The 12,561-nt window shown below is 38.8% G+C and overlaps 1 protein-coding gene across 5 annotated transcripts in view; it reads left to right on the plus strand.

Moving 5' to 3' along the window:
* The window catches only part of LIN52 (lin-52 DREAM MuvB core complex component), a 50,530-nt gene that overhangs the window by 5,054 nt on the left and 32,915 nt on the right, over positions 1–12,561 (plus strand). For 2 of the 5 annotated variants that reach the window (XM_050974998.1, XM_050975001.1), the window contains exon 6: positions 5,413–5,505. The exons of the other annotated variants lie outside the window; for them this stretch is intronic. In XM_050974998.1, coding sequence (XP_050830955.1) covers positions 5,413–5,480 — 68 coding nt within the window. In that variant the 3' untranslated portion in view covers positions 5,481–5,505. The remainder of the gene's footprint in view (positions 1–5,412; positions 5,506–12,561) is intronic. 5 annotated transcript variants of the gene reach the window in all.

A 12,561-nucleotide genomic window follows, 5' to 3' on the forward strand; every position in this document is an offset into this window, starting at 1 on the left:
TCTGCTTTATAAGCTCTGTAAAATTCTACCTCATCATTTTGCTTGTAGCTGCTTTTCTATTTTTGCTTTGTTCTCAGAATCACAGAAACTTTTAGGCTGGAAAAGACCTCCAAGACTATGAAGTCCAACCTTCTCACATTACAGCTTCTACTTTCCTTTCATTAATTGATTATTTTATTGGTTAGAATAATCAAAACAATTTTTAGTATTTAAAGTCATGCTTTGTGTCAGTTTTACTGTTCCCGTTAATGTGGGTATTTTAAGGGAGAAGGAATTGGGCTCAATGAATACACTGACTTTTAGTTGTTCATACAGTTAGGGTGACTTTGGGAGGCATAGTAGCTCTTCTGAATGTGGGCTGCAGCCACTAACTGAGTCTCATTTCTGAGTCTGGGGAAGAAAAAAGATATAAAAGTCTTGTTATGAACTTTTATCCTCCCCTCTGTGTCCCTTTATTTTTCCACTTGCATGCCTTGCTTGGAGTGGAATAGTGAGCCCTGCAGAATGAGCAGACCCCAGCTAATGTGGCGAGCAAGAGGGAAATAGCTCTTTTATGGGAACCCAGTCACAGACCTTGACTCAATGTTTGTGGCCCACAAAGCAGCAAGTTTCAAAACACTTAATGAAATACCTGCAAATTCAGGTTGGAAGCTCTGATTTTCCACTGTATTACCCATTGCACCTTTTGGAGTTATCTGAGTCAAAGTCGACTTTAAGAGAATTTTGAAGTCTTGGGTTTCATGAACTGGCAACTCTGAGATGTCCATGCATTTAAAGCCATGTCCTCTCATCCTTTGGGATAGGTATACAGAGAGATGTATTGGAGAACTTCATACCCAGAGGAAAATACTTTTCTTATAAAAAAACCTTAAGTTTGTTTTTTTTTTCTAAACTTCAGAAAAAAAAAACTTCCGTATAAAAGTAAAAGATATGTAGGATGGGAGAATGGGAAAGGCACTCTGTCACTGAAGGAATGTGGTTGTCCAGGGACTTTTAGAAAGCCCTGCTATTGTTTCCCTGTGAATCTCTGATATTTTTCAGATAACACCTGCTATACTGGTTCAGAAGTCCTGAAATGTAAATACAGATAGCTGGTATCACAGCCATGTTTATAAAATCTCACTGCTGCCAGAATGGTTATTTAGCCACTGTGGTATCACAGTACAGCTCCAGTGATACTGTCAGTGCAAGACTTCTGCAAAGCCTGTTCTTCTTAAGCCCCAGTATCTTTGTGAAGGTCATGGTGCCTTGGTGCTGTGTGTGCCTTAAATATTAAAAAATGCATGATAACTGACCAAACAGATATGAATATCATTTATGATTTCCTTGTCAGTGAATTTTGCTGGTCTAATCTCTTGTGTTAGGTTGCATTTTTGCATTTTTATTTGGAGTTGAAGGTAGTTTGTGATTTTATTGCTGCAAAATTAGGAATGACTGTATCACCCAGTGTAAAATCCTCATACTCTTTCAAGAGGAATGCGACAGTTCCCAAACATGCTCAACTAAGTCTCTTTTTATAGTTTCCCATGGTATTGTGTACCCTGGCTTTCACTAGGTTCTAGCAACTTTGCTCCTGTTTTCTGATTTATTTTCTATATATGTTTAAAAAAAAAAAATAAGGGTGCAGTTGAAGGCTCTTTAATCAAGGGCCTACAGATTAGACCTGGATGGCCTGTGATGTTGTCATCTTATTGCAGGGGTTCCATACTGTTGTCTCCTTATCACAAAAGTTTCATACCTTCTGCGTGTTTCTTGTGGGCAGCTCCTCAGAGCACTGACTCTTCTTCACAGAGTGGCCAACTAACTCCAGTTCCTTCTCAACCAGCCAACCCACCCTTTTATAGCACGCTTCTCATTGGTTACAGCTGTGGCCTGTTAAAGTCAGGCCTGTTCCTAATCTTTGATAATTAGCCCAGCTGCAACTCCTTAGGGGTAAGATTACTTTCTACACTGTCTTTATTTTTCTTATATTTTGTCTCCCCTACACTGTGGGATTGCAGGTGAACAGCAAAAATTGGTTATCTTGTAGCACCAGACTGATAGAGGAAAAGCCAGTCCAGCTTAGTCAGTCAGTCAGTGATCATTTTGTTTAATATGAAGAATAAGTAAATGACTTGGGTTTTTTGGCCTGGAGAGAAACAGCTGATGTAGTATGTGAAAAAGGTCTGTAAAATATTATGCAGAGAAAGTGTGAATAGGGAGTGACTTCTCATGGTTTCCCATAGTATGGGAGCCAGAGAGAATTAAAGAGTGTGTGGACACAGATATGAGGAGATACTTGTGTTGGGCATTGAAGTCAGAACACGTCACCACTAGAGCTTGTGGTCATGGAGTTTCTCACTCAGTAATGAGAAAAATGATTGGAAGATAAATCCTTCCAGGGTGTCTTGACTGCTGAGGAGTCCCCAGTGCCTTGGACATCTTGGAGATGCAGAAAGCAGAGAGAGATTACTGGGCAGGTACAGCTGGGTGCCTCCCTTCACTTACTCTCTTCTATAGATGCTCACCATTGGCATGTCAGTCAGGGTGGAGGGTTGGAAGGACATTTTGTTTGACAATTTTGTTTGACAATGGATATTTTTATTTATTTATTTTAGTAATAGGCTAAACTGCCTGGTAGTTAAGCAACCACTACCAGAAATCTCTGAGGGTTCTCTGTAATGGAGGGACTCTTCCAGAGACAGCAAGAGATGGATGGGCATATGAATGAGGAACAACTACCTTGCTCTCAATTTAAGCTGTCGTTGGGTTTGAATTGTAGTCTTCTGCAACCTCAGCAGCCTCTGAAATTTCTGGAATATCATAAAGGAGTCCTTCTGAATTCCAAGCTGTGTACAGATCACCACTTTTCCTTAGATTGGTAGTCTTCGGTTTTTCATTTTTCATTTCAGATAAATGCTGTCTGTTGTGATCTCTTGCCTGCAAGTTCAGCTTTTTTGTAGGTTTTGAGGGGCAGAGCAGTTAGTCAGGATTTAACTGTAGCATTTTTTGAGCAGACACCCTTAGTTCTGACAGTGATCCTTGCAGGCTACTGTCATTGAGTTTTGGATGGTGTTTAATTTTTTTACTTCTTTTTGATGCTGATCATAGGTAGGATATGTTTAAATTAGGCTCCATCCTTGGTAGACTGAACTTACCAAACTAGGAGACAGGGCACGACAGTTGCTGCCCTTGAACTTTGTATATACAAAGTTGCTGAATTAGAATCAAAATAAGAGAATTAGGGAAGATAATGTATCCTTTTACTGAAATATATTTTTCCTTTTGTGTAATGATTGACTTGGCTAGGAGTGTCTCCATGTAGTGTGAACATGCAGCCTTTTTAGGCTCCATGCAAAACACCTGGCCTTTGTACCCAAACAGGTATCTATCAATGATATAATTGATCAGATAAAAATATTTTCTGATCATAACCACTTTTTCTTTAGTTCTGGCAACACAGAGGCTTTTAAAGCTCAGAAGTCTTACTTTACCTTTGTGAACATAGCCTTACTTCTGCATTACAGTTGCTTGGGGCTCTTTCTGGTGCATTTGTAAAGTTTTTTACAACAAAATGTTTCAGGTTCTTATATTTATAGGAAACAAACATATGAACAGATGTGTAAGTAAAGGGTGCTTTAAAATGTGTTATGACATCTTCTGAAATCTCTTGTTGGTCCATTTTAGTAAAAGCTGTATGTCCACTCTAGTCTGGAGAGTTGCGTGGAAAAGTGAATTGGACCCTTGTGGTTTCTTACTAGTCAAAATGAGGTTTTGAAACTGTGTAGAAGAGCTGACTCTTTCTCTAATATGAACTCTTTCCCTGTTTCCTTGGGAAATAAGACTATCTAAAGTGTCATGGTGGAGCTGGAGAAGAGAACTCGTTTTGGAGAAGCAAGAAGAAAGAAAGAGTAGCATGCAATTTGGACCTACATCCCACAGCAGTCTTAGTGCCAGTTATTATGAAGATATACCAGTGTTATTACCACCTTGACTGCTGACAAAAGAGTCAGGAAGATGCTCACTTTGTCAAAAGCTGGCATCTCCAGAAGTACTGTGCTTTTAGCACTTGTGTGCTTGTATAAATCTGAAACATCATGGAAGAAAATATGTTTTGGATCACCTACATTGTTCTAAATATGTTGGGCTTGGAAGAGAACGATGTCTGCCAAGTCTAATGCTTGTTATGTTCTTAAACAAAATTTTGTTTACGTGCAAGGTGAACTGTCCTGCATAAAAAGAGGCAGTTTGAGGTTTGTGTTATTTCTGCTCTGTTTAGAATATTTTTTGCAGCAGCTGTTTTTTTTTCTTGGTTAGTTTTCTGCATTCCCTGCCTTGCTGAGTGAATCTTCATCATGTTTCAGTTTTGCTTGAAAGCATATTTCTCACTTATTTTGTTATTTAGTACTGTGTTTGGCAAGGACTTTATGTGAAATAGTATACTTCATGTGCTTCAAAGCTCGAAGGCAGAGTTTTACATCTGCACAACAAAATTATGCTCTTTGGACACAGGATTTCTGTAATACACAGTTAGCTTGAAGTGTTACTTAGAGTTAGTAGACTTCTCCCATAGAATGGGTCACATTTTGGGTGGTTCATTTTTGGGTTAGGAGATGATCACAGAGAATTTCAGGAGCTCACAATCAGCTGAAATGGTTGCTTTAGTTTTTCACAGTAGGAAAAATATAGAGGCTGTTTTCAGTTTACATTCATAGTAATTCTTGGGCCTTATTTGATTGTTTCTGAGAGGTGAAAAGAACACCTAAATTGTCTGTTAAGATGTTTATATGGCTTGTCACTGCAATATCCAAGGTGCTATGATTTCCATGTGAAACCTTGGCCTTTCTCCTGATTCTTTTTACACTCTCCTCCCACACTGTAGATCTACTGCTTCATTTTAATGCACATCGCTGTGGCAAGAGATACTCTGCATCTGCAGAGGAACAAGGAAATCACCTTTCCTTATACTGTTTGCTGGGTGGCTTATTTACAGGCAGGATTTTTCAGGGGCACCTCCTGTTGGAAGAGCGAGACATCCGAATGCTAGCTTGAAATTGCAATTCATACATGATCTGCGAATTGGCTAATTCTGACATGTAGGTAGTTAAGAAATTATTACAGTCAGAGGAGTCATGACCTCAACTTTTCATCATCTCCATTGGCTTGTGCCCCAGTTTGGAAGTGAAGGAGGCATAGGAAGTTTTAATTGTACCTGTGTGATTTATCCTCAGTCAGCTCTTTAATTTCTTCTGGCTGTCTGAGGTTTCCGACATGCTGTAAATTTCTCCAACTTTTTCATTATCTGCAATTTCTTTATGACTCATGAATCGGAGTGGAGAGAGAGTGTGGATTTACAGCAGAGATAAACATGTCCATAAAGTCTGTATCTGTGTCAGTAATTGTACTGCTGTCAGTGACTGTCCTGTTTTACAGGTCTCTCTTGGGAGAGGAACACGCTTTGCTACCAGTGTCAGAGAAGTGTTCGCTTTGATTTGCATTAACGTGCCAGGAGATTAGGTTGCAATGGTGAGGATGGAAATTGAGTTTGGACCATGGCTGCTATTGTTTGGGGTTTTTTTTTAATAAGTGGGTGTGTATTGGAGTTGCCCTCTGTGTGGGGGAAAAAAAAAAAAGGCAGATTCAGGTTATTCTTAAATTTAAAATCAGGAAGAGACAATATACTGATGATATCAGATGTGATTCCACCCATATGCATAGATAGTGCATTCTTACCATAAAACAAATGCTGTGTCTAGGTAACTGTCATATATGTGAAGAAATACTGCATGGATCCTTAGGGTGTTCTCTCTGCTGGTAAAGTACAATGAATATTTCTGTAAGTTTCGAGAAATTTCTGCATCTTTGCCTTCTTGCCCTTCCCTTACTCTTAGGGAAAGATGCTATGGTGGACATTGATGGTGAGTACTAAGGCATCATCATAGTCTCCAGGCATTGATGATTCTGATTGCTGCAGAAGGAGGTGTATACTTGTGAAGTTTGAGAAAAGGAAAAAAAATCTCTAAAACTCTCCTGTATGTGTTAGAAGTTCGAACTTCTACAGTTTCTCTGTGGTTGTATTTTCTGTTTGATGCCTGTTGTAGATGATTGTCTTTGTGGAATCTTCTTTGTTAAATTCTACAGTTTGGGTTGGATTTTTTTGTCTATGACTTAATAATATTTTTCATAAGAAGGTAATTATTTTACCTCAGAATTATTTTAAAATGTCCAAAGTGACTGTAAAACCCCAAATTTCCAGGTGTCAGGTGTTCATTGAGACTCCTAAATGCAGCTGACTGCATTTTCTAATTCTGATGGACACCTTTTACCATAGGGAGATTGTCATAAACTATGTGATTACGTAGATAGCTTTAAAATGTGGTTAGGTGTAGAAGTGTTAGAAATGCTAAAATGATACCTGCCATTGCATGGTTGATTCTGGAACCTGAAGTTGGGAGTTTTTCCAGTGGTAGACAAAGTCCCATCTCTGGTAACTGAGTTTCCAAAGCTATATATATAAGGATCACATGCTGAGGGGCCCAGAAGCTGGCAGATAACTGCTGTTGAAGTGAGTGATGCTCAATGCAGCAGCTAAATTCTAAATAAAGGCTGAGTTGATGAGATACTTTTTAGCTGATCTTTTTTGAAATGTGTTTTTTTTCCCTTTTCTCTTATCCTCCTCCTCACTATTTCTACATGCCTCTACCTAGTTTGTGAATCTGATTTTGGTAAAACAAAGGCTACCTCTGAAAGGTACTTCAGCCAGAATGTGATTACTTGCTTTATTAAAACAAGACAAAACCAACACCTTTGCCTCCACCAAAAAGAAGCCCAGGACAACAAATACCAACAAACAAAAACAAAAAAATAAAACCGCCACCAAACCAATAAAAAAACCTCACAAAACATTTCTTATTCCCTGGTATTCATGTCTAAGAATGTCTCTTCTTAAAGTCCTCTTTGTCTCCTGTAGTTTGTTCAATAGTAGGAGGAAATTCTGCAATGATTTGATCCTTTCTGGAAAAGACTTTCTGAGTTTATGTTGGTAGAGTGAAGGCTGATCTAGATACTTCCTGTGGTTAAGAAAAGGGAAGTGTTAGTGGGGAAAAAGAGAAAGTTTTCAGTTTAATCAGATTTCTAACTGACCAAACTGCCCTGAAGACTGTGAAATCAGTCATCTGATTAATCACAATTAACTTCTGCAGGATTTTTGGTATGCTACTCCGAGCACCAATTTGTGCTTTGCAAAGACATATGGAATATTAGCACTGGTCAGTCAAGTAGTGGAACACATTGTGCAGTCACCAGTTCTGCATTCTCTGTTCTTGGAGGTTTTCCAGACCTGACTCAGAGCTTTAAGCAGCATGATCTGTCCTCATAATCGACCCCACTTTGACCAGGAGACCTCCTGAGCCCTTGTAAGCCTGATCATGCAGTGGCTCCATGTTTCTCTGATCTAAGTTCTCATTCTAGAACTAGAAGTGCATCTGAAGCCTGCATTCCTCACAGCACTGAACAGTTCAGCTTATGAGCTTTAGGCAGGTGCAACTCTATGATCTGCCTCTATGGGAGCAGCTGATTAGGAACAGGAAACCTAAGAATTCCTGTGTCATAGTGATGGCTTTTAGGCTTTGGGGGGGGATGGTGAATGGACTTCCAAATACTTCCATCAACAGAGCTGATTACAGGTCTGTGCAGTGTGGGCTGCAGAGCCTATATTTGTGCACAGGGAGGTACAGTCCATTCAGTAGAATTCTTTAGCAGAATAGGAGAATGATCCTCAACATACACAGAGGTTCTTGTGTGTCTTGGCTGAAATGAGCAGTGAAACCACCCTCATCTGTCTAGACAAGTAGAGGGTCAATGGGGCTTGACTGAAGAGCTTTTAGCCACAAAAGTAAAGGAATGGGCTGTCACATTAAAGCATTTCTACCTGCCACATGCTTGGCACAGAAAGAAACATGACTACAAACAAAATGTTCTTACATTATACTGTCAGAAGCCTATATTTTGCTACTCTCATTCTGACAGGATAACTTGTAGACTACTGTCAGTGGAGGAATTGAGGATGAAAAGTTTGATCAAGCATAAGGTTATGTGCATTTTTCTATTATCATTTAAAATCACAAAAATGCCTAACAAATCTCAGGAGTCGTTCTAGCAAGGACTCTTGAATCTTTTCAACTGGTCTGTATTTATTATTTAAACATCTTTTGCTTTGTCTGTGCCTTTATTCAATTAAAACTTTCCACTTCTGTGTTACTCTGTATTTACAGATATTGGAAAGATTATCTCTGTGTGCCATCTCTGTCTGAAATGGGTTCCTGTAAATCTTGGCTTCTAGCAGGAGTGAAGAGAGAATTTTCTTCCACATTATGGGTTGCTGGACCTATTTGAGAGCAGTAGCTGATCCTAGTGAAAAATCTCACTAGAGTGTGTCTTTGGAGACTTGGGTTAGTTTCTGGTACTACCCCTCTTCTACTTGCTTCATTTATTTGCCTTCTTATGTGCCTCTTTCTATCTCCCCAGCTGTAAGGTGGAGTTCCTGTTAACTTGGTTTTGCAAGGCATTGAAAAAATAATGAATTTTTAAAAACAACTCAAAAAGCATTTATTGTTAAGTATCCTTTGCTGTATGATGCTGTTTGTTGTTTCCCCCTGCTTGCTGCTATTATATGCCACAGAAGGTATCATTAGAATATTGTGTCAGTCATCAGTAGTAAAATGAGAATATGATAATAAAACAGATCCCAATATCAAGTGCTCTTCAGCCTGGGACACAAGCAGGGTAGCTAAGAAAAGCAAGTCTATTCTCAGCCATTTGCAGACATTTTATATATAAAAGGATTTCTATTTGCAAGCAGTATAAAGGCTAGAGATTATTAGTCTGTATCCATTCTGATGCCAGAGATTATTTACCTGTTTGGTTTACTATATTCCTCTTCAGTTTCCTCCATTTTGGATCCCGTGATAATGCATACAAAGCTATGTGAAAATTTGCCAAGCATTTTGTCACTATTGAGTGGTTTCAGTTGTTCAGAGCATGAAGTGTTCTGTAAGATCAATAGTGAACTTGCCACCTTACCTCTTGCATCTGCAGTAAATGCAGCTTTGAACATTCTGTCTGTACAATGTTACTGGACCAAGTCTGATAGTATCTGTCTCTTATTGCCTCATTAACTTGTGAGCATTAGAACAAGATAAAAATGCCCTAAAGCCTCTTATCTGATGATTGTTGTAACCTGCTGAGTGCCATTAGTTTAAGTTTGCAATCAAATGCTTCCCCTGAGTATAAGGAGCACTGATTAAACCTGAAGCATCCCCAGAGGCTTTTACAGCTGTCATGGGGGCGGTGGCTGCTCCTGTCCAAAAGGAAAGGGGGGCTGGAGGTCTCGGTGGGAGGGCCACTCTGCAGACATCCACGTGGCTGCCCCAGCTGTTCTGCTTTGCCTAATGAATTGTTTTACAAGGAGAGGCTGGATATTGTCATCACAAGCTGCCTTCCCCAGGGACTGAAGCCAGCCTGATAATGACTAATGTTAGTGATAGTAATTGAAGTGTGATGGCTCTCCAGGGACTTGCACATACGCAGAGCTGTCAGGCACTTGTGGCTGGTACAGTCCCATGAATACCTCAGAAATGCTTTTTAATTGCTTGACTTTCATAACTAGTTTCCCATACATATCCTGCAGAAGTACACATTTTAAGGGGATAAGGAAAAGGAGCTGAGGACTCTACTGTGACCCTTGGTGTACACCTGTAGTTACTGTCCTGATGTATTTCAGTGGTGTTCTTGCTCCCATTAGTCTTGGTGTGGACCTGCTTGGTGTCTGCACAGGCATGTACAACAGATTACACCTGAATGTACCTTTTCTTTTGTGTCTAAGCCTTGTCTTCTTGATGCACAAAGATTGTACTTGATTCTTAAAGAAGACGATGATAACTTTATTTAAGAATATCAAAGGATTGCTGCTGTTAATAGCATGGAAGCAATGACAGCTATTTGCATTTTCTTAGGCACTGAAAACTGAATGTAAGATAGACTAAAAATCTTGTAAAAACATAGCATATCCATGTGTCCCAATATGACTGGAGTTTATGGCCATGAGATTTTGGGAGTCTAGGCCAGAGGAGTAACCAATTTATGTAAGATAGAGTGATTTTTGTTCTGAAAATATTCTCATTTAGAAGTACATTGTTGAATATAGCAGTAGGTTTGAGATAAAAGTATCCCCAATGGGGTGCTGCACTCCTGAGTTTCTGGATCTGAACATGAACTTGTCAGGGTGCTGAGATATTTTGAATTGCCTCTGTCTCTACAGGAAGGTTTTACTGTGGCTTTTTGAGCTCTAGCTGAAGATCAAAAAAGGAAGCTTGATGCTGTTGCCAGTAGAGTAGACATACTACCTCTTCTCATCATATTCATTGCAAGTTTGTTCTTCACCTCCCCCCTCCAGTGAAGTGTTGGCTCTTAGAAATTTATTTTGGTAATAAAACATTACTTTATACTTGCCCATGAAAGCATGTTTGAAGGCTGTTTGTGGATTCTTTAAAGTGTCCAAGAGATTGTTGTTCTCTAAGCACACTGCAAACTTTTATCATAATTAAGTTTGATGAATTATTGTGCAGAAAGTTAAGCTCATAACTTTAAGTGGTTAACTTAGGCTCTTAAAATGTGAACCCAAACCTATGGTTGGTGTGCTATAATTTGATTGTCAGTCTCAAAATTGTATGCTTCAATGGATTTTGGTTCTGAGAAAATGGGTGAATTTATTCTTGCTATTTTTGGTCACAATGAGGAGATAATAAAGTTGTGCTTACTGCTTTTCACAGTTGTAAGTCTTGACAGTAAAGCTAAAGGATATAGTTTAGTTATTTTCTTGCAATTTATCTTACAACTTGTACTGTAATTGAGGAGGTGGGTATAGGAAACTCCATGCTGTGTAAGAAGAGATTTTCAGTTTGTAATTTATTTGTACTGATTGGTTGCTACAGCCCAAGAGTGGAGGTAATTGAAAGGCATCTAATAACTGATTAAGTAGATTTCATTTATGTACTGTTTTGAGCACTGTTTTAGTGAAGGCTTATAAGCTTTATTATATGTTCAGCAGAATATATTTCCTGTGTTGAAATTATTTTACTGATAGGGCACTTTCATATGGAGAGCTTTTTGTCCTATGAGGAATATGTCCACATATTGTTAACTTCACAAAGTGACAATTATTTTGGTGTTAGTATGCACGGTCATGTAAAATTTTACTTTTCAGGTATTTGGTGATTTTTTACAAACATGTACTATAAATAAGTATCTCTAAGTCCTTGCATGACTTCCCCCAAACCTATTATTACATTTTAAAGCTTTCCAAGTTTACTGGCAATGCAATAAATATTAGCTCCCATATTCTTCAAATTAAAATGTGACTTCTGCTTTCTCACTTTGGAGTTTGATGCCTGTTCTACTAAACCAGGTAAAGTCGGGTTTGGTCAGTAGCTGGAGGGGATTCCATAAAGAGCCCAGGTGTTGCATTAATCAGCATTGGTGCCCTTCTCCTGGAGGGTTGCTGAACTGTTATCCTGTGGTAGCTCTAGAGGGCTCTCTGCTGTTGGAAATGTCACATTTCTAATGACTAATATGACAAAGGTCTTAATAACCTGTTGGTCATTAGGGAACTCATAACACTTTTTTTGCAAATGCTACCTTCATTGTCATCAGCAAAATATAGCATATGCAATTAGAATCTAATTTTCTCCAGTGTCAATTAAAGGGTCTCATTTTTATTCTGAACTGTGTTGTACTCTGCCTGTAAATGTCTCTCACTTAAGTTACAGCATTTAAGTAGTGTAGGAAGTAATTTTTGTGTGTGCAGTTTGTGATGTTCCTTGTTAAGTCAGTAAGAGTGTGATGTTGGTGGCACAGACTGTGTGAGAAACAGAGAAGATAATTATCCCAGGCTTTATTGTAATCATGCAGTTTGTTACTGTAGTAGTCTCAAAAGTATACAGGCATTGTTTCAGGAGATTTGGAAATAAATGTATAAGATGGAGGACAAGATGGGACAGGATGAAAGTATACAGAGTAATTTTCAGCAGAGTAATAGGTGCTTGTCCTCAAGTTCTACAAAGGCATAAGAAAAGAGGAACTACCTTCTAGTGATACTTCTGCTTTTATTTGGATAACCTTTGGATATTATACAGGGGCATGAATTCCAGTTCTGCTTGGTGGATGGGCAGTGGCATGCTGGATTTGACTGGGTATCACCATCAGACTTGGTTGCATTAAAATGGACTTCAAACTGGTTAGTTTGAAAATCAGTCAAGCAGTTAAAGATTGTAATATTGTGTTCTCTGTTGTAATAGTAAATTTTATTTTCTTACAGTTTTGTAGGGTTTTTTCTGTATATGTGCCAGTGCTACGTTGCTTTCACTCAGTTGTGTTTTGAAAGCAGTAAAAACCCCAAATAAGTAAGAGTAACATCTGTGAAAACTACAAAACTAGAAATAACATCTGTCTACACTAGAAATAACTGCAACATGATTGCAGCTTACATTTTGCAGCACCTTTGGGCATCATGCGTTGGATGTCTGT

This window comes from Serinus canaria, chromosome 5, assembly GCF_022539315.1.
Source record: "Serinus canaria isolate serCan28SL12 chromosome 5, serCan2020, whole genome shotgun sequence".
NCBI lineage: Eukaryota > Metazoa > Chordata > Aves > Passeriformes > Fringillidae > Serinus > Serinus canaria.